The sequence below is a fragment of the Zosterops lateralis genome (assembly GCF_965231275.1).
Source record: "Zosterops lateralis genome assembly, chromosome: 30".
NCBI classification, from domain to species: Eukaryota; Metazoa; Chordata; class Aves; order Passeriformes; family Zosteropidae; genus Zosterops; species Zosterops lateralis.
The window spans coordinates 173,379-196,009 of record NC_139790.1 but is presented as its reverse complement, the minus strand read 5'-3'; the positions used below and the strand labels follow the sequence as shown (position 1 = coordinate 196,009).

The window sequence follows — 22,631 nt, the reverse complement described above, 5'->3', positions numbered from 1 at the left end:
GTTTTTATCCCCAGAAATCTCCAAAGAACACTAAAGGAAACTCTGAAGCCTCTTCCTCTTCTGATCTCTTTTTTTTTTTTTTTTTTTTTTTCCTCCTCAGTGTTTTGCAATAGGTTTTTACTGTCAAGAACAAACTACAGGTTCATATCTTATTATGGTGCATTTTCTCCAGGCAAAATTCTGCATTTATTCCTAAAGCTCTCAATCTGCAATGCCCCTTCTCAGTGATGAACCTTATCTCCCAGTTTCATGAGGAAGTTGCATCACTATTGCAGCTGTGAGCAGAGCCTCTCAATCAGCTGCTCCAAGTGTCTTCACAGCTTTCTTAGCTCTAAGGCATGACTTTAAAGCAAAGTGAATCAGTGAAAGATGTCAGCTCCTCTTCCCAAATATCTGCAATTTACCCACAGTGTCTGGCTACACAGGAAAAGCAGAATAAGTGTCCCCCATTGACACTGTGCTGAAAATGATGGTGGTGCCACACAAGGTGCTGAGAGGCCCTGTAGGCAGGTGCTGCTGATCCTCGTGAAATGTTGTCAGGAGACAGCAAATGCTGCTGCCTCACATTTTGAATGGAGAAAAGGTATTTTTGCTATGCCTAATTGAACTGCTGCTGGCCTTGGAGGACTTCCCTGACAGGTCTGAGAAGCACATCTCACCACTGGCAGGGATGAGTTCACAAGTTTTGAAAAGCAGTTTTGCTAATACAGTACTGGTGGGCAACAGATATTTTATACTTTTGCCCTGTGATGCTGCATCTCCTCTTACTGCAACCTCAGCTCCACAGCCATTTGACAGCAGGCTGACAGGAAGCATTTTTTCCCCGTCCTCACAGAAAGGGGGTCAGCCTGCTGACCATCGTGCTGCTCTTTAACAGGAGCACATTGCTATGCATCAGTGCAATGGCACGTCCAAGCTGCATGTAAAGAGAGCTGCCATGCCATGCTCCACTGAGCAATCCTTGCTTGGACCAAACCTACTGTCACTGTGAGCTGAGATGATTCTGCCAGGAAAAGAGCTGAAGAATGAAAAAGTATAGAAAATTAAAGCCTTCAGGACAAATACTGATCCCATACAGGCATCTCCTAGCAAAGCACATTCTCATAGTATTTATCATATTCTTTGTTTGTTGTAATCAGCAAGTCCTAGGAAAGACACAATGCTCTTCATTCCAAGTATGGCATCATGAATGGACTCAATACACTGCATTTCCTGCAGAGAATCTGGACACCTTAGTGTGCTGGAGAAATGACACTGTAAGAAGGTGACAATAGTTATTTTCTTTTGCAGAGACTATCACACTGGTTAAAAATCAAACATAGTTTATACTCAGCAAAAGGTTTCAGTGTGCTGTTCTCTGCATTTCCCATTTTAAAGTTCCAACATCAGCACATGAATGCATCCTACAAAGCCTGCAAAGTCCTGATACCACAGTCACAGTGTAGTGACAGACCATAGCCTTCACTTCTGCTTGCTGTCTCACTGGAGTACCTTTTCTCTTAAACAGGAATCTTCCCGGTGGCCTGGCCACACGGGCACAAACATGCGCGCGCACTCTCCCCTTCCTTCCTCATCTCTGTGTAAATATAGAAACCTCATCTGTTTGCTAAATGCTCTCCTGCTGCTGCGTTCTCTCCTTCCGCCTCCCAAGACACTTCAGTGAGTACCTGCTGCTTTGTCTGTGCTGTAGATTTTTCACTGAGGATGCAATATTTTGAAGCCATAGATTTAACACAGTCCCCTGTACTTGCAGCCCCTACACAGAGATGTAAGGCTCTGGCTTAAAGTTTCACCCAGTCAGCAAAATCTGGTTTGCAAATAGAAAGGGAGCTTGAATTTTTGCTGCTGCTTGCAGAGTTGAGGCTCAAAACATGACATAATCATCTGTGAAAGAAAATGTGAATTTTCAGATGGTACTGTCATGCTGAGAAGTGCCCTTAGAGAGAGAAGGTGTCAGGAACTTCCCTCCACCTAGGAAGCTGCCCTCTACTCATTGAAGGTCTTAACAAGGCTGGTCTATTCAATCCAGACCGAACGCTTTCAGAACGTACCCTTGTGGCATTTTGAGAGCTGGAGGTGAGGACTGCAAGAAAGATGTAAAGTAGGCCAGGGAGCCCAGAAATCTCTACCATCCTTGATCCATCCTTCCATCATAGGATGCTGTACCTTTCCAGACCACCACAGAAAAGTTACATTTCTGAAGAACCTTGACACACTTAGGCAATTAAAAAATATTAGCATAATTCAGACTAAACTTCTAATTTTAGCACTCTGTAAATCTGCTTTCCTTTGAGCTCAGATCTAGCTTGCTGTACCTCAGCTTCACCACACTGCCAGTGGTTTCCTATAGTGGACAGACTGAGCCCACCAGACTGTCACATGCAGGACTTTTATGAAGGCACTGTTCTTTGTGCTCAAGTATTTGCTCCAGGCAGGGTTCATCCCTGCATTCAGCCAGTGCCCTCCTGGGGCAGACGTCCTGGCCAAGGTGCCAGGCACAGAGGACAGGGCACAGCTTGAAAGAACTTGCTCCTGAAGCATATTTCTGAATGCTACGAGGTTTCAGATACTGCTCACCTCATTTCAGCACAGTGGGCTCACCAAGCACATACAGATGCTGTTATTACCTGAATAATTTAAGAGCCTGCAGAGCAGCAGTGCAGAATAGCACCAACATCACCCCAGTGCTTTCTCTCACCCTGCAGCAGTGGATTCTGCCCCTACCCAACATCCCTCACATCCAGATGCCCATATTCTGCTCCTGTTCACCCCATCCCATCATGGGGAAAGGACACAAAGCAGCTCTTGTGCTCTAAGACTCTGCAGGTGGCATGGTCCTTTCTGCTGCTGCTGAGCTGCAGCTTGCAGGTAAAATACCAGCACACCTCCCAGCAGTTAGTGCAGACCCAGGTGACTGACAGCCGTGTCACACCTCTGGCAGGGTCTACTGCCACTGAATGCAAGAATCTCAGCAGCCTGATCCAGCGATGGTACAGTAGCTGGATATCCATGGGAACAGGACACAGTGGAGCTCAGAAGTCCAGTTATCATGGGGATGTTCTGAGTGACCTGCAGCTGGGTCTGCTGAAATCCTTTGCCCTCCTGTCCATCACTCTTTTCTCTGCATCCTCAGCGCAAGCTGAAGGCTGCTGCAAAGAAACAGCCATTTGAAAGGATGCAGGCGAGCAGAGAGAACAGACCCAGTGGCTGCTCCTTGGCAGCACTCCAGCAGCGATTTCTCACCCCAGTTTCTCATGTGCTTATTGCATAATTCTGACAGAGGTGTCTTGATTTTGTTTCTCAGAATCCTAAGCTCAGACCACCCTGATACACCCTATCAGTGAACAGTCACTGAGTGACCTCTTTTGCTTGTCACACAACAAGCACAAGCGTGGTCACCCTATATGACTGTTTAACTGTCCTTCTAAGGAATCATCTGCAATTGCTCCTCTGTCTGATTGAGTTTGTGTCCAAACCCTTCCTGACTTGTTCTAGTTGCCACATTTCCCTAGCTTCCAAAGGATGGAAAAATTAATCCATGTAAAAGCATTCTCATCAGCATCCTCCACGTCACCACAATTATCTCAGTGCTGCCCCTCCCCAGTCACCTCACACACCTCAGCTTGGAGTTTCTTCTGACAGTTGTTATCAGCCATTTTATTTCCCACATTTATCCCTTATCCGTGCTCGAATATAGGAAGGGGGTCATTTGATCCTCTGTCCTCCCTTAGTTCTTTTCCACCATTTCACTCCAGCTGGAGGAAGAGCTCACTCTGCCAAATGGAAGAGCTCCTGCCAAATGGAAACACCTTGCACTTGCTTTCCCACAAACTTCAAACCCACTCTCACAAATTTCTTGTCTCCCTTCTCCCCTCCCAACCTCTCCTGGCAGGATGTATTTCAGTGTGTAATCTTGAGCACTAAAACATTTCCTGCTGCAGCATGCAGAAACAAAACAGCACTAAGGATGGGTGCCAGAGTGTAATGTGGAGATCCATGAGCCCTCAGGCTGGTCTGTGTGCTGTTCTCAGGAAACTATCAACTAGAAAAAAGCCAAGGAGTTTTCTGCAGTGAATTTCTTATTAGGAATCACTTACTATTCAAGAATGCATTGTGGGAGATGCTCTACAAATACATAACAAGAGACTGTCTTACCACTGAACACCTGGGAGACAAAGAAAGTAGACAGAAGCAGAAAAAGAGGTTTGCTCCACATTGTACCTTCCCTTCAGTTTGCTCTGAATGTACTGAGAGGATGATTGCATCTTTCATACTATCAATTTAAACACTGATAGGAATCATCACAAGAATTTCCTTTCAAGCTTTTGGTTAGATTATTATTCAATACTGCAGCCCCAGTTATGCTGCACACAGACTGAGTATGCTCAAATGTGAACTTGACGAGTTCTCTGGACATTATTGGCACTGCTGCTGTTACTGAAGTCCTCTTGCTATTTGCTGCATAGCACTCTTGTCATAGACATTTTAGAAGTTCCAGCCTCCTGCTCCATGAATCTTGTATGTCCACTGAGAAGCACAGCTGGAATCTGCATCTTTGTGGAGAAACAGATGAAGGTGTCTGACCCTGTTTATGCTTGACTAAATACTTGGCTGAATTCAGTACCAGAATAAATACACTTCTATAGGAAGAAAGACTTTTACAGAAGTATTAAGTTTTATTTATTAGTCTCAGTTAAAGCATGTCAGGTTACAATGCCACCAGCCATTGTGTTTGGGGGTTGGACAGTTTGGGCCCTTTCTAACAACCCATTTGGTGACTCTGCCAATGCTTCCAGAATTCCTGGCAAGGGATTTGGTTCATTTTCTATCTTTAATACATAACTACAATAAGTCACATGCAACTCAAAAAAGACTCAATAACTGCGTTCACATAACAAGCTGCAGAGCTGCCTCATAAACAGTTTCAGAACATCATATTTCCACTTTTCCAATGCGTTCTGCTGATGCCCATTGACCCTGGCAAAGACAGGACTGTGTCTTTGAAGTGCTCTGCATGACTTCCCAGTGAGGGCTTCCTGCCGAGGTAGCCTTACCACAACTGCAGGGAAAGGAAGGAAGTGTTCTTGACTATCACTGCCTCTCAAAACCACAAGAAAAGAGACATATAGCTGCATCCAAAGCACAAATATTGTTCCTGTCGATCACTACTTTCCTGTCAGTGCAGATGATCACATCAGAAACTCCACATGCAGCCCTGCAGCAATGACAGAACGGCTCAGGTCCCCTATAAACTGCCCATCTAAGGAAAACCCACAGAGATTTGAAGCTACCATCCTGCAGCAGGAACAGCAAGAAGCCAACCCAGATGATGCTTGGCACATTCTCTAATAGCAGTGAACTTCTGTTAATTCATGCTCTCTGTCACACCTTCCTGTCTGCAGGGCATCATCAGAAGTCACTAATACATCATGCCACAGCCCTGGTAAGTCCTCGCAGTTCAGCATTTGCACTAAAAGTGGGGAGACACAGGACTATTGGACACTAGCTCTCTGGGGTCATCCTAAGATGTAGACAACCTCCTGCCACTCTGCAGAGCACACAGAGCAGGATCACTTCAGAACATGCCCAGCTGTGTCATGTGGCAGCTCTGCCCAAAGCAGAAGTATGCCCTGGGCTGGACAGAGAGAATGGATGAGTGACAAAGTACCATTCCTTAAATCTTTGATGCAGCCCCTGTCAAATGAAAGCTCAACTGTCATCATCTTGAGTTACAAAGGCTGGGTGCAGGGAATATTAGAGGAGTGACAAGGTTATACGTCTGGACTGTCCTTGTGCCAAGAGACAAACAAGAGGTAGAGAACACAAAAATGGACAGTACAAGGTCAATCAGATTATTGTTACATGCCCTTAATACGAAACCCAAGAAATTGCTATGGAAACTGGAAAGTGACAAATACAATCATGGTCCAAGAAGAAGATTTTTGGGCAACACAGCATTAAATAACAGAACTCACTGCCTCCAAGTAACACAGAATACAAGGATCTTGCAGGACATAACCATGCAGTTCATGGGACACATAAAACCACATAAAAATTCTAGGAAATGCTAATGGGTATTAAACTGAAGACATAACAGCCCATAACAGTAGCTCACATGGAATGGGATGAGAAGATCTTTCTTCTGAGTCCATCATTCCTTTCCCTCTGGCCATCTTCTCTGGTTTGTGTCATGCTAAGACTTCCCTGGTCATGCCTCTACCAACTTTCATTGCAGCTATGCTTGGTGGGCTCAACAAGATATCAAGACACTGACACCCTGCACTGTATAAACATCAAGTGAATGAACAGCCTCTGCCCCAAAGAGCCTGTGTCTGTGTACAGAGCACGATACAGCTGATAGGCACTGGCAGAGGAACAGAAGGAGCCAGTGACACCACAATGGTTTCAGTACATTCCAACGGCCAGTGCAAGGGCCATTGGCATGGGCATGACACAAGTCCCATGCAGGCTCACTGGGCAGGAACAGACACTGACCTAACCCAAACCAAACTCCCATAACTGCTGCAGCAAAACAGAATGAGAGATCCCAATACATCCTGGTAGGCCTCTGCTTGGCCCCAAGGAGACTTGCACAGGAAAAACACTGTCACTTTCTCATTTCTCATCACCTTCACACTGAGGCTTTGGGGCAGGGGCTAACAAGAGGCAGCCCAACAGAAGAATGTCCTGATTTGGTGGTTCTTCACATCAGATCCCCTTTAATGCCCTCTGGCAATGTGAGAGGCAAGCTGCTCCATCAGCTTCCAGTACAAGAGGCCCTGCAGGGAACAGCCACAGACCTGAAGGCACGGGGCAATTATTATCACTGGAGAAGAAGGCAACTGACGTGACAGTGTGGCAGCTGAATGACCCCCACATTCAACTCCCCAGCTGCTGCCTGCAGACCTCACATCTGTCCTGATGTGTCCACTGATCTCCCCCTGAGGAGCTGCTCTTTGTGGACACAAACCTCTCCAGGCTATCCTGGCCCAGCTTTAAGAAAAACAAGACTCTCCTCAGTACTCTCAGGGTCCAGCTATGAAGATGTTCCAACAGCAGAGCTCCACTCTAAGGCTCCTGCTCACAGGGGCACACAGAAGTCTCCAACTCTTTGGGTAAAGGCAGAGGAGAAGCCCACCTAAGTATTTCTGTATCATAACCTCCAATCAGATATATCCTTGATTATCCTTGGTTTCACCTCTCTCCTCACTACCTTTCTTCACTGGTGCATAGCACATATACCCTCAGACCCTGCTGTGAGAAGAACATTCAGATTCAAGAGGTCTTCAAGGGGCAGCAAAGCTATCTTAGCAACATGCTGACTTGTGCAGGAAGCTGGCAGCAAAAAAAAACCAAAAAAACAACTGGCAGCGACTTTCCAGAGAGGACCTACAGCTTGAAAGGGCTGGCAGACCCCAGGCTCCAGCATACTGGTGTCAGCAGAAGGGACAGACACCTCTTCGTTGCCCCTGATCCCCCTCACCTGCTGCCAGCAGGGAAGGATGACCCACATCCCATGCACAAATATAGCCTGCTCTCAGGAGCAGCAGAACCCACAGACCTCTGCACGAATATGCCTTCTCCGTGAGGGGTCTGCTCCTGCTATGCCCTGGTTTCAGTATTCTGGTGCAGATTAAGCAAGGGATGGAGTGGACATCAAAACTAGTCCTTCACTAGAGAAAGGGGTGGGGGTCCCTTGTCCCTAAGCTTTGAACACAAAAAGTGATTGTGGGAAACTGAAGGAAGCTAGAAGCCAGCAATTTAATCTCAGAGATCAAATCTATTACTGGGCTGAGTGAGTCTATTAAGCTGTCTTGATAAACCCCTCACTTCCCTTTCCCCTTCATTAGGCTTTTTTATGTCTGCGCTCCCTCCCTCCCCCCGTTCCCTGCAAGCTGTCAGGGTAAACAGCAGATTTCTGGTCCCAAAAGTTGTCCTCTGTTTGACAAACTGTTTCTTGTGCTGACTGCACACAGGTTTGTACAGGGACCAGGATTCCTCTCTGTCATTCTCTCCCCACCCTCCAATCCCCCTAAACACAAACAGCACTCACTGTCACAACCACAGGCACCTGGATATAGGGCTGCTTGCCCCAATGCCACTGACCTTTTTCTTCCGGTCCCGAGAACGGTTCCTGCGCTTGCGATTGGATTCTTCCTTCTCCTTCTGCTCCTGCAGAGCCTGAGCCTCAATATCTTTGATTTTCTTCAGCTGCTTAGCTGCTTGAGCCATGGCTGGTCAGACTGCAGTCCGCTCCAGAGCTTACAACTGCACTTTCCGTGCAGCACCCTCCAATTCCTGACCAAGGAGGTACGTTCCCCTCACTCAAATGCTGTCGACCCAGATGAGTGTGAAAGCAGTAATGAGAGGAAAATTGAAAGCAGTCAGTAAGCCCCAAAGGACAGCCGATGTCTCCAGGTAGCTGCTAGATGCAGTCTGAGACACCTTTATAAACCATAAATAATCCCAAATCCAGCTGTTCCAGAGGTTCTATGCACCATTGCAGCAGCAGCCCCTGACTGCGCTGGCACATCATGCAGAAGCCTTCTTGTGGGACAGGACATTGGATTGGTGCTGTGCTCTCTCCCTCACTGTTTCTCCTGCAGTATGAGAAGAGATGCAGGCAGTCAGCCACAGGAAGAAAAATAACTCCCAGCAATTAATGCATGATGACAATAGAGAAGCAGTGAAAAAGGAGGCCGATGCATTTCACCCGACTCCTGAGTTCTCTGTAGCAACGCCTAAAGAAGAGTAACCTGCATGTATTCAGTCAGGGGCTTTACCACTGCAGTGCTGCTGAGGCAGGCACATATTCCAGTCTCTCCAATTTTCTTCCTCACAGTCAGTCTCTGTGCAGCAGCCGCATCACTCACTCACTCTCTGGGTTACGATTCCATCTTCTTTCAAAGGGAGCAATAGGGAATGGCTGCATCGGTTAGCAGGCAGGCAGCATCTCAGCTCAGAAAACAGCCGATACTGCAAAGGATGTGCCAAGTACTGGAGCAAAGTGCAGCCTAGCAGCATCCTTTCCTCCTTGCATCTCTCCGCTGAGTGAGCAGCGAGAGGAGGGGAGGGATCTTAGCTGTGAACAGGAGACAGAAATGAAGGGTTCAGTCTGCTCTTTACACAGCAGCAGCAAAGTAAACCCAAGCACTAGCTCCTGCCCACCCAGGCATCACCAGAGCTCAAATCCTCTCTGAGGGTACCGAGGCAAGACTCCTAGAGAGTCAGCTATCCCTTCTCCATACACAGCCCCACATTTCACCTGCAGATGTCTTCCAAAAGAACAAACAATTCCATGTTGGAACCTAGGGGTGAGGCCTGGAGGAGTGACTTTGGTTCCTGCACACAGCACCAGTGTGTAAGGAGGCCGGAATAAAACTGGGATGGGGTTTTCGGGGTGGGCTCTTCAGTGGGGACCACATCATCACCTGCAGCAAAGTGTGCTTATCTGTTCAGGCACTTCTGAGCAGCCCTGCCTTTATCAGCTCAATTCTTGTCCCTTGGAAAAAACATTGCCTAGGTGCAAACCCATGGGCAAAGCACCCATGGGGAAACTGTCTGCACAGGTGGAAGCTCTGCAAATGCTGAACTTTTCTAGAACCTGCTCCCCAAATTCTAGGCAGCAATGGTCCCTTTGCATTTAAAGATGGCAAAGCAGGGATTAATGTCAATTCCTCAGCAACTACCTGACAGTCACAGGTTATTTAGATTGGCAAGAAGCTGAGATGCAAACTTAATAGCACTGACGCTGTAGGCTTTTTTTTTTTTTTTTTTTTTTTTTTTTTTTTTTTTTTTTTTTTTTTTTTTTTCTGGAATAAGTTTTCTTGCATTTTTTTTCCCTTTGTTTCTTTTCCCTTTGAAGTTCCTCCAGTTCTGCTGCTTTACCCATAGACCAAGGAGTGTGTAAAATCAGGAAAAAAGACTGGCACATCATATAGTTTTTAAAGAATATGATGACTGATAATATAGAGAAGGTCCTAAGAAAATATAAAGAATAGAAAATTATAAAATTTTACAATGTGTTTCCTAGTAACGCTTTAGTTTTATGTATTTTACCAACACGATAAATAATACACTAGATACAGCTGCACATCTTTTTATAGCAATAGTCTGTCCATGCCCATGAACAAAAAAAATCACAGTATTAAACAGAAGCTGCAGAGTTAAAACGAACCACAGACAGGAGGGAACTGGGAGCACAATAGGACTATCACCCTAATTGAGCCTCCTCCACGAGTCTCTCGCAGGCCATAAAGGCTGAGAAAACATTCCCTTTGTTCAACAACAGGCGCACAGGGGGCAGTTGTCAGAATTGACCATAACACACTGGGTGCACCTCATTTCTAGACGTTGGACTTTGCATCCTAAATCAACTCTCTGCTAGTTTGCAATACTTTCTGCGGAATTTCCTAATTTTTCAAAACAGGGAACTCAGGAATGACACCAAGTTCTGCTTTGTGCAACAGCCTCGTTTCCCACCAGATGCACCCAACCAGTCTGGGCATCAACTGCTCAGCGCCAGGGGCCACCCTGAGCTCCTTTATTGACCAGCAAGGACGTCAGAGCCTTTGCTCGAGTCCTGCCTTGCAGGTTCCAAGGTTTGAGCAGGGTCAGACTTGAGAATCCAGGCCCGCTCCGTGCCAGGGCCGGCACACTGACACCCAAGGGATGGCTGTGCTGCGCTCCAGGCTTTGGCACAGGCATTCTTTTTTTTTTATCCCCGATGTCAAGAAAGCGCGCTGCAGACTCCGCTCTACAGCACCAGTCAGCAGAAACCCCCGCCCTCCGCCTGTCTGCGGCAGGACACAGCCTCCTCCTACACACAGAGCCCACCTCTTAACTCCTTATGAGCTAGAGCAGAGGGAGCAGGCAAATAATAACCTGGAACTGAAGATGAGATGCTGATGCTAATCAGGTTTGGCATGCTCACAGCTCTGGAGGACACTGTGGGCATGCAGTTGAAATGCCTCAGCTGCTAAAAAGCAAAATTCCTAAGTTTGCTCTGGGAACTAGGAGCAGACCCCACCAGCTCTGGGGACTTCAGGGTTGGTTGAGCCCAGGAGTCGTTTGGAAAGCTTTTTATTTTGTCAGTGCTGCTTTTAACCTGCTAACCTGTTTGCTGGCTTATGCATCAGGCACTGTGCTCTTTCTTTTTCTGCACAGTAAAAGCATGTGAAGGGGAATGTGTGAGACCTCAGTTATCTATTTCGCTTTTCCTTTTCCAGACAGCCTCGTGCACTGTTACCAGATGCTTCAAACAAAGGGCTGCAATAAAAAGCAGCAGCATTAAAGAATAGGGGACACTTAATGAACTCAAAGGGTAGACCTTTAAAAGCCATTTAAGAAAGAAGTTACTCACAAAACCACCCTGGACTATAATATTCTAAGTTAACAGCATAGCTCAGAACTGTAGCTTCTGAGCTGTAGTAGGATGTGCTTTTCAGAGGACATGCAAGTCTCATTAATATGGGTGTACTTAGCTGCCAATCAAAGAAAGCCTCATGCCATTCCAGGCTATTCTGCAAGTGCAGACTCTTTAACTGAGTGCCACTCTTGGACTATGCCTAAGAATATCTTGACTCTACTCTTGGAGTCTTGATATGCTTAGGCATAGCTAGCCTTTGCCTGCAGGCTTATACCTGATAAAGCCTCCAGACATCCTTTACTCGGATGCTTGGCTGCCATTCTGTTTAATGCACAATGAGGCACCCATTTGAACAAAAATAATAAAAAGATTCTAATGATTCTACAAAGAAGCACAAACTGTGTATGGTGAGGCTTGAAGGAATCTCCCATGTACTAGCAGGCAGACAGTTCAGGAGGCAGCTCTGTGTCACCACAGAATTGCTCTAGGATTGTATCCCCTTTGCTTTAGGCAGCCCCACTAGAGCAGGGGTTGGAACAAATGACTGCCAGATGTTCTTCCAACCTCGCTCATTCTGCAATTCTATAATACATGGAAGGGACTGCACATGACAACAGAGAAACTCCAGACTGAAAGAAAGGCGATAATGGAGCCCAGAAAATTGTGACTGATACAGAGAAGACACAAAGTGAAAAAAGAAAATCATTATTTTACACACAAAGGAGAATCAGAGAGAGCATATTTAAAATAACCAAAAAAACCCCTTTGTTTGAAAACGAAGAAATAAATGAGGTAGATAAATTTGGGAAGGATAGGTCCATCACAGACTATTGAACATGATGGAACTACAAGGAAAGACTCAGAGAACTAGGTTTGTTCAGCCTGGAAAAGAGAAGGTTTAGGGGTAACCCAACTGCAGCCTTCCAGTACCTGAAGGGAGCCTACAAGAAAGATGGAAAAGGATGTTTTACAAGAGAATATAGTGACAGGACAAGGGGGAATGACTTCACACTGACAGATAATAGGTCTAGATTAAAATTCTTTCCTGTGAAGGTGATGAGGTACTGTCACTGGTTTCCCAGGGAATTTCTGATTGCTCCATCCCTGGAAGTGTTCAAGGCCAGGCTGGATGAAGCTTGGAGCAACCTGTCCTAGTGAAAGGTGTCCCTGTACACAGCAGGGGGTTGGAATTGGATGATCTTTAATGTCCTTTCCAATCCAAACTATTCTGATACTATGATTGTATGGTTTGGGCCCAGTCTCCTTCTCTAGAGGTCCTTAAAGCACAGGCTCATCAGAATGCTGGAAAAGGGTGCTGAAGGGAAGATGAGATGCAGAGAACTTTTCAGAATACTGTTCCTGGCCATAGCATTGATCCTAAACCCCTGTCACTGTGGCCCGGTGCATTACTGCATAACTAATCATGACTTGGAAAACCACTAGACACATAAATTGCAAAATACCACTAAGTCCCTGCCTTCCCACAAAGCAGAGCAGAGAATTAGCTAGCAGGACTCCGGATAGTCCTAGGTTCAGACTCCATCTGTAAATTAGAGGGGGGATTATTGATCTAATACACTTCAGGTACAGCCTGAAAGACAACAAAAGCATCATCTGCCATCCCCAGGAAAGGAAGGTGAACTTCAGTAGATGAATAGCTTTTACCAGTGCAGCTGAGAAATATACTTGCACTTTTCTAAGGCTAGAAATACTTCCCTGTTTAAACTCATTTTCCTTATCACCTTACCTAGAGCAATATTGTATTTTTCAGACCCTGACTATAACACAGTTATGTGCAGCTGTACATAAGCTCTCAGACCTTCCAGACAGTGCTACCCTATAACATCACAATTCCCTTTTCTATCTTCCTTCTGCACCAATATTTGCTGCTTGGATTTCCTAAGCCCTGTGCAGAATCTGTGATGAAGGTTCTTGTGGGCAATCAGGTTTCCAAAAAGATCAAAGTGCCTGTCTCACAGCTGGATAGACAGAGAGATGATCAAGGATGTCTGCAATGGCCTCTAAAAAAACTGGGTTTTTTCAGACCTCTCCTTTGTCCACAGCCTTTCAGCCGTCACCTGCTGACCTCTTGCTGTATATACTCAGGCAGTTATGATCACTTTTTGCAAACCAACTTCTGTGATTTCCTTTGGTCTCAAGAGCATGCTCACTTACACAATGCAAAGGAGGACAAGGACACTCCTAAAGTAACTGCAGTCTTGCCTACATCAGACTGCAGAAGATTTTTGTCAGAAGGGGACACACAGCAACTGGAACCTGCTCCCCCAGCGAACAGCTCCTCCCAGCGGGTCTGACTGAAGCCCTGGTCCAGGAAATCGGCTGACCAGTAACAATTCAGTTCTTCCTATGTGACACCCTTTAACCTTTCCCCCAAGATTCCAGAAAGGATTTCATCCCTACCAAATTTTAGGTTCAGAGCTGCTGTCTTGGTACCTCCGAGCCGCTAGGATTTGCATTGACGCTTATCTCTCTGATGGGGGGAAGCAGCATGCCAACTGAACAGTCTTTGGCAGCAGTGGTAGTTGTTTTTCAAACATCTGTTTTGAATTCTGACAGCATGATGTAAAAGTCAAGGTAACTGGAAGCAAGTACCTCTGCCATACACATAAGATTGTCCTGAGCAGGGGCTTATGCTTAGGACGTTCCCAGTTAGGAAGCATTTGGCCCATGACTGATACCAAGCTTCCATGTGCTGTTGGTGTATGGTTGGTAAAAAAGAGAGACCCTAGAGATCTGCTGCACATAAACCAAAGCTCATTGTCTTCACCATTCATGCAGGACTCAGGACAGGAGAAGTAGGAAATGGACTTAGTCATTTCACTTAACTCACTACATAATTTTTTTTTTAATCCAACAATCATTTTTATCCTCTTTGGAGAAGTTGTTTGGGAAGTATCTAGAATTGCAGATGATCTTTTGTTGCTGCTTGTTCTTATTGGGTAAAATGGGGAAGGATGACAGTTTCAGTAAACAGACTTTCTCCTTCAGCTGAAATGTACCACGTGCATATATTAGCCAACATGTTAGCAGAAAATTTTCAAGAATTTTATTTAATTATTTGTCACACAGCACCATATTTATCACTTTCTCCTTGAAAACAGATTATTTTTATTATGATAACTCTCTTTTACCTCAATCACATACTGGAATTTTACTATGTGACACAACTGACAAATACTGACAATAGTCACTATCTAGAGTTCACAGGGCAAAGTATTTGGCAAGGGAGAACACACAAATACCAACAGAGGAGCTCTTAGGAAAATTATGACACAAATTGAATGAGGTCATTATGTGTCAGTTTCACATACAGAGCTGTTCAACAGAATAAAACCTCCCATAAGGAAGGAAGCATGGGAACGAATTCCTCACTCTCTCTGCAAGGTACTGCAGTTGTTTCAAGAGATTAAGCATGTAGCTGGAGTTTTGCCTAGCTCTAGGTGAAAAATCAATGTTTGGTGAAGTTGCTGAGATTCTCTGTATTCGGGGCAAAAGAATTTTACATTCAAAGCTCAACTTCAAGCATCTATTTTTAGGTAAATTATTCTCGCTGACAAGCTGTGAAGATAAAAGATGCTGCAGGCCTCACCTCAGCTGCTGTAAACTTGGTTTGCCTCAATCTGCATTCCTCCATTACTTGCAGAGCTCTTGCGGTGATCAGATCTCAGCAAGGAGCTCTTTCCCTGAGCTAATTAAGATGGTTCAGTTCTTTTTAGCTTTTTCTGAATTATCTCACTGATGAGCTTTCAGAACTGCCATAACCCTTTCATTCTCCTTTCAGTTAATTTCTTTCAAGAACCACAATTCTAGTGTCCCAGACAGTAGTTTGTTGCTGTAGGTTGCATTCAAACTCCTCCTCATATACTGAGAGCTGGAAGCAGACATTTTCGTTCACCTACCACCTAATTTAGAGCAAACCTGACAGTGTTGAACAGAGCAACTCCCCCCAGGTCCACAGTATGATACCTGGCCATGGCACTGTGGAAACCTGCAGGAGCAGCTGTTCACACTGTGCTCTGTGATACCAAAGGTTCTTGCTCTTCAAGACAGCCAGATTCCAAACCTGTTTTGGCTTGGCAACTGTCTCAAAAGAAAACAAAAAACAAACAAAAAAAATCCAACACAAACCCCTTCAACACTCCCCCCCCCACCCCTTCCCCTATTTAGTCATTCTCTTATGGTTGGATTTGCTAGTTTGTTGGACTAGATTCTAAAAAAGAGGTCACCTTGTTCATGGTTCCCAAGTGTAGTTGCCATCAAGTTGGTCCACACAAACTGAGGCTGGTTTTTTCGTTATTTTTTTATTAACAACCAGTTAAAAGTGCAGCCTATTTGATCAAATAATGTTTTTTTATAAACACCTTGCCTTCTTGAAGACAACCTTGTGACGACACATCTCTGGAAAAGCCTTTAGAAGGTTCTTGTGGCCACTGGGTTTTTATACGGCTCGGGCCACCCTTGGACCACAGGAGGCCCCAGGCAGTGGTTCTTTCCTGAGGTTTATCATGCTTGTCGTGGGAAACTGTACCTGCACCGATCACACAGACACGCTGGAACTGTGCTTCCCTCTAGCGTTGTCAGAGCTCTGAGCTTGTGCAGAAATGTGCAGTGACACAGCGGGAGGGCGCCTCAACGATCGAACTGTTCCTTAAAAAGCTGCAGGGCAAACCTTGATGGGTAAAATGTCTTGTTCTCCTATTCGAGGTTCTCATTACAGGTGAAAAAGCAGCTGAAGGGGGTGGGGGAAACGTCAAAGACAAACTGCCAGTTTTAAAGGACACAAGTCAAAATCACAAACAGAAGCTGATAAAAACCAGGACCACACTTGCCAGTCTTGGCAGAGAGGATTTTGAAGCTGGTGATTTCTGGAAAAGCGTCAAGTTTGTTCTTCTTAACTTTTCTTTAATTAGAAATTCTAGATAAAAATTAATATGAACAAGAGCTCTCATAAGTTAATTCTCTTTTAGGTGAACAGGCCCACAGGGAACCATACTCCCAGGACCAAGTATAGCGACAGCAATCACCACTCAAATGGAAGAAAAAAATTTACACGCACAACTGACATCCAAAATGGCTCAACATAATTTATTTTTTTATGTTAAAATGTACAGAGTTCTTTTGAAAGTACTTGCTAGAAAGGGGAAAAAAAAGTGATATTACATACAAGGAGAGGAAGGGAGACCATCCAGCCAGGAGCGTATGACATGGAGAATTACAAAGGCATCTAGGCACCCCCTTCCCCTTAGCTTACAAGTCACCATGAACAAAGTACAAAGAGGTTACAAAACAGGAAAAGCAAATATAAACAGACAGGAATAGACTCAGCTTCATTTGTACATGCGGCTTTTAGAGGCATCTGGAGCTCCTATTCACACACTCTAGAGATCTCTTTAAAGAGAATTTTATCTTTCTTAAAATAGTTTTTAATATTCTACAACAAAGATAAAAAATTTTAAAGATGGAATGAAATGAAAAAGCTCTTATTTTTAAAAGGCATCGAAGTCACTAACAGTGAGTTTTTAATTTCTTTTAGAAGATTACCCAAGTTATCTTGCTAAAAATACATTTTTTTTTAAACAGAAGTGAAAAAATGGTAGGTACCAATATTACTGCGTTGGATAATTTCTTTTTATATATAGAAAAGAACTTTTTTTTTTTTCTACAATAGTTCTACAGTCACAAAGGTTTGTGGAAAAGGGAGCTGCCCAATTGATAAAAAAACCCATACAAAACCAAACCAAACATAAAGGCAAACAAACTAAAGTCATGGCCCTTGTTTCAACAGCTTCTCCTCCTGTCTCAGACCCACCCCCACCCCCAGGAAGCAGCGACACAGCTGAAGATCTAAGAAGAGAGGGCAGCACAGTGCGCTTTCTACACGGGTTATTTGGAACTGGAATAGTATATACAGAGAAATGGGGTCCTACACAGCCTTGTACATGCTCAAAACTAAACAGAAATAAAAAGTGGAAGTCCTTTGAATTCTGCCTTTTATGGTTAGCAGTTACTGGAGGAAAGTCCATTTTAGTGCATCTGAAGAAACCCCAACTTTTAGATTCTTTTGGTTTTAAAAAAAAAGGAATTAGTCTTATTAATGTGTCTGCATTTCTACTTCATATACAATAAAAAAAAGAACTTTACATTAAAGGGTTGTCCCTTTTTGTATTGGGTGACATGCCAGCAGTGTAGCCAAAATTAATGTAAATTGGATTTTGCAATAATAAACAGCAAAATCCCGCCGCCTAGATCCTGCTATGGTGGTGGGACGGTTTCACTGCTGCAAAAGAGGCCGATTCCCTTCTTTTCCCACACTAGATCCGATGTGTGGCTATTCCTATAAAATGAATATCAAATACAGTAAGAGAATCAGGAAAAACATCACTGACCCCCAGAAAGCGGCACATTCAGCAACTTCCTGCCCCAGACCAGGAATGGAAGAGTGACAAGGAACACCACAGGGTTCTCATCCCAGTCACCAAATGCACACTTTTTCTTCCAGCATTTCCCAAGCCAAGCAATTAACTGGCAACAGCTGCTTCTGAGCTCAGTCTGACTCAAAGGCTCAGAACCAAAACCCTCAGCATTTCCAAGTAGGTACTAAAGCAGTCTGGGATCTCAGAGCCTTGGCCGACCCGCAGGTCACCAGAAGAGCCTGTAACCATTTCCTTGTCCTATCAGACCATTACCCACCCTGTCCTCTTCACGACTGCTGAAGGGATACAGAACAAGTTCTCTCTTGAGATGCTTCCAGCAGTTCAGTGACAGAATGTGTGCATGCATACACATGTGTGTTCATGTGCATGTTCTGGGTGGTGAATGGGATAATTTTAAAGTTACATTATATTTTCAGCATAAAACATACAACTTCAATTAACTCATCTACAAAAACACCAATGTGAATGGTTTATTGTTTACACCTAACTCCAAATTTTACTGAGGGTGAGGGAGTCAAGGAAAATTAAAGATTTCTCCTGACTTGCAGAAATAAAGATCTTCATTTATCCTCTGTGTCCCCTTCCAAATCTCTCAATAAGTGCCTCCTGCTAGAAGTAGGAAATGTTAGGTGGGGTTTAGAGGGAAGGGTTGTTTTTCTTTGAGATGTCAAACATTTTACATGGCTGCAGCACTAGAAACTGCATACAAGAGGGGCACAGGGGAAGGAAAAGGACATACATTGAAAATCAAATTTAGAAGATGATTTCACATTACACATAGTCTGTCCACTTTGTCAGCAAAGTAAGGCTCTTTTTAAATTATAAGAAGATTTTGTGCATGTTTTCCCCTCTAAAAAACATCTGTAAGTGATTTTAGCTGTAAAATGTTTGACGATTGTGAAGAAAAGAAAAACAAACAAACAAAAATCAAAAAAATAAAGACAGGCTTCCTAAAAAATAAAATAAACCAAAGAAAATCCCTCTAAATCTACAGCAATATTTTAACTGGAAAAAGGTCCATTTTCTCTGGTTCGTCAGTATAAAAGGTTCCTTTATTTATATTTATTTCAGTTTTTAGGATGCAAGTTGATCTTGCTCATCTTCTCATGTATGGTCCATTAAGAGACTGCTTGGGCACCCCAGCAGCATTCATGTAGCTGTGATGGGAGGGGCCAGTGTACATCATGTTTCCATGAGGATTTGGCTGCATAGGCTGCTGGGTATAGGCCTGGCTCCCCATCATTCCCATCTGCATCTGCATAGGATACTGTGCTGTCTGATTCATGTAGGCAGGGTTACTATGGTAACTGCTGTTCATCATGGGCTGTGTCATTCTGTAGCTGTTCATGGCATTCAGGGTGTTCATATTCATGGAGTTCACGTTGTACGGGGTGGTTGGCATCAGGTTGACTCCCATGTTCATGCCCCGCTGCACAGCCAAGGTCCGAGGCCCAGCCTGCATGGCCACAGCGGGGGGGCTGCGGCCGTACAGCTGCTGCTGGTGTGCGGTGGCCGAGGGCAGGGGGGCTGATTTGGAGCGGATGGAAATGTGCCCCTTGACTGGCATCTGCCCCTGCAGCCTCTGGGTATGGGGAATACCAATATTGGTAGCAGACATATTACACTGAAGCAGAGGTGATGTGAGGTTCATGGTGGTGGATGCCAGGTTTGGTGGGGGTGTCATAGTGGCTTGTGCTTGTGGGGTGCCAGCCAGGGGGTGAGAGGGAGCTAGCTGTGCCAGCCCTGTGTTGGAAAGAGAAACGCTGGTTGCATAGGAAGTCACAGCAGGAGAATGGCTATAAGGCATGGCATGAGGGTCCATAATGGTGTTTGTCAACTGCTGCAACTTGGCTAAACTGAATGTGGCTGATGGTTGTGAATAGCTCCCAGCACCAAAATCCCCTGGAATCCTCTCATAGATGCTTATGTTACCAGTGCTGCCTGATTCAGGTATTTCCATGATCATAGGTGCTGGGGTGAAGCTGTTGTTCATGCTACACTGAGATAATGGAGGTTGCTGCTGAGGTGGAGGTGGGGGCTGTGGCTGCTGGGACTGAGGCTGCTGCTGTTGTGGCTGTGTTGCTGGTTGCTGGTTACTTGGGGGCCTTTCTACTACACAGCTCTGAGGTGACTTGATATTACAGTTTGCTGCAGGCTGGACACTGTTTTGCTGCATCATGCTGCAACTGCTGCCAATGTTTGCCATTTGCTGAGTGACAACACAGCTGTTCTGAGTGAGGCTGCTAGAAGAAGACAGTCCGCCATATGAACAGCTGCTCTGGGAAGAGTTATTTCCACAAATGCTGCCTCCCATAGTGGAGTCATAGCTGCTGGGGTTTTCATAATTCTCTGTAGTGCTCTCAATGCTGCCAAGGTCACTGAAGCCACTATCCACCACCTGCTGAGAGTGGTCCGATACTGAAGGCACATCCATCATGGGGCTGGTCTCCATGTTCTGCATAGAGGGTGCGGACAGGGATCCTTGTTCAGGACTTATCTGTGTGTAACTGCTCTCCAGAGCAGGCACATTTGGGCTGCTGACAGAACGCACAGACTGGCTGGGGTGGGACTGAACAGAGGATATTGGACTGTTGTGTTCTGAGGCCTGGCAATCTTCAACCATTGATATCTGAGGATCCTCCTCAGTCTGGGTATAACTCTGCAAAGTCTGACAAGCTGCAAGAGTTTCTTCACAGTCCTGGTAAGCTACATCATGCTCATTGCTTTCCTCCTGTGTCAAGGACTGGACTGCTTGAACAGTTTCAAGATCTAGTTCACTATGAGGAATCTCCTCCTCTTCCTTTAATTCAATTAACCCCTCTTTATTACTTTGCTCTTCTTCATGATCATCTTCAGACCCAGGGACATGCTCTGAACCCACTGATGTCTCATTGGAAGCCTGCTCTTCCTCAGAATCTGCCTCTGCTTCATCTTTTTCTTTTGCATCTTCTCTACTGCTTGGTATGCTTGTTTCTAAAAAACATTCTTGCACCTGAGGCTCCTCCTTCACCCCTTCTTTAACAGGCTGTTCCTCCAATTCTTTTTTCTTCAAAGACTCTGGATGACCATCATCTTCATCATCAGCATCATGATCTTCATTTTGATTCGTCACTACTGCAACTTCTTCTTCTTCCTCATGGTCATGTTCAGGTTCGTCTAATTCTTGCTGCTCTTCTTCTGATTGCCTCTGCTCTTCTAAAATCCGTGGCTTCTCCTCTACTTCCTCTTCTATCTCAGGCTCTTTTACTTCCGGCACTGGACTGCTGTTGCTGTCCACAGGAGAAACTGCTCTTACTTCACTGCTGGCTATATCTTCCTCTTCCCCCTCTCCTATCTCTTCTGCTTCCATATTCACATCTTCCTCTTTCCTTTCCTCAGTGAGAGGCAGGTCTTTCTGCTCAACACATTCCTCTTTATCTGAAATTTTGGCCTTACGCCCTTGTTTTGAATTAGCTACCACTTCATCAACTATTTCATCCTGAACTGATAGTGGCACCTCTTCCCGGTTCAGTTTAAAACCTGGTTTTCGACCAGGTCTTTTCTTCCAGTGGACTGGTTTTCGGCTTTTCCCTTTTGGCCATCCCTTCTTCTTTTTCATAGGTGTGGAAGTATCTGGCTCAAGTGAAGAATCTTTTGCTTCACTATTCCTCAGCATAGATAATGGTTTCAAGGGTGGATTACCTGAAAATACAAATTTAAAGATACTGTTGTTATTTTGTTTTATGAACTAAAGGTTCAGAGAACTTAAGGAGATATGAGAAGCTGAGAGGGTGAACATGCAATGTGATGAAGAAGAGTACGTCAGAAGAGACAATTTAATATTTCCCTTTGTTACGGAAAATTGGGGGCTTGCCAGCTCATTTCCATTTTACTTCTGTAAGTGACTCTGCTGCATAGGCTTTTCCATAATCACAGAGACCAATTCCATTAGGAAAGCTGAATCAAAAGGATAGCATGGGATCAGGTCATGGCCAGTAAGATAGTTAAATGTATGCATCACATTTTCATAAAACTAGGGAATGTCTGAGGCTGGTTTGACTGGTGTTTTATGCCTAACCTACATTTCAGCTGGAAGTTACAAGCCAAAGAAAGCAGCTGGTTCTGTAATGAGCTGTTATCATCCAACACAATCTATCAAACTTTCATCAGCATACCACCATACATACCATTATTGTCATCAGACTCCTCCTCATCTTTGGACTTCCTCTTAGAAGAGGGTCTATGCCTGAGTGTGTCTGGCTGGGCTAAGTGCCGAAAGTATCCACTGGATGAAAGTTCACTCTCTTCCTCTTCATCCTCCTCCTCCTCCTCTTCCTCCTCCTCAATCTCAAATGTAGGCTCTAATTGAGGCATTGGTCGTTCAGAGTCTGAGTCCTCAAATGGTTCATCCAGCACTTCTGTGGTTTCTGAGATTGTTTCAGTGACAACACTGCTGTTGTGGTGCTTACGCTTGCGGACCCGTCTCTTCCGATGAAGAATTGGTTTCTGAAAGTGGAAAGTGGGAAAAGAGAAGATATTTTATCATGTGCAGTAGAAATGAAGCACCAGATAAATACAAAACATGAACAGCAGAGAGCTCCCTTCTAGAATCTAGAATCCAGAATTCACTAGAAATTACTTCTGGCACCTGCCACTAGTTAGAATTTAAACAGCTGAAGCTAACAGCCCATCCATAACAGCTGGAACTTTAGACACACTGCAACACAGATGTGAATAGCTTAGAGTAAGGTGCAAAAATGATACATAAAAAAACTTTTTAGTGCAGCATCCCATGAAGAAAGCATTTGCTTAGACACATAGAATTCACA

General features: G+C 44.7%; 1 protein-coding gene across 2 annotated transcripts in view; it reads right to left on the bottom strand.

Moving 5' to 3' along the window:
* Nucleotides 1–16,455: 16,455 nt before the first annotated feature.
* The window catches only part of KAT6A (lysine acetyltransferase 6A), a 29,156-nt gene continuing 22,980 nt past the window's right edge, over nt 16,456–22,631 (bottom strand). For both annotated transcript variants that reach the window (XM_083880576.1, XM_083880577.1), the window contains exons 17-18: nt 21,990–22,308; nt 16,456–21,504 (exon numbers count right to left, since the gene is read on the bottom strand). In XM_083880576.1, coding sequence (XP_083736702.1) covers nt 18,920–21,504; nt 21,990–22,308 — 2,904 coding nt within the window. In that variant the 3' untranslated portion in view covers nt 16,456–18,919. The remainder of the gene's footprint in view (nt 21,505–21,989; nt 22,309–22,631) is intronic.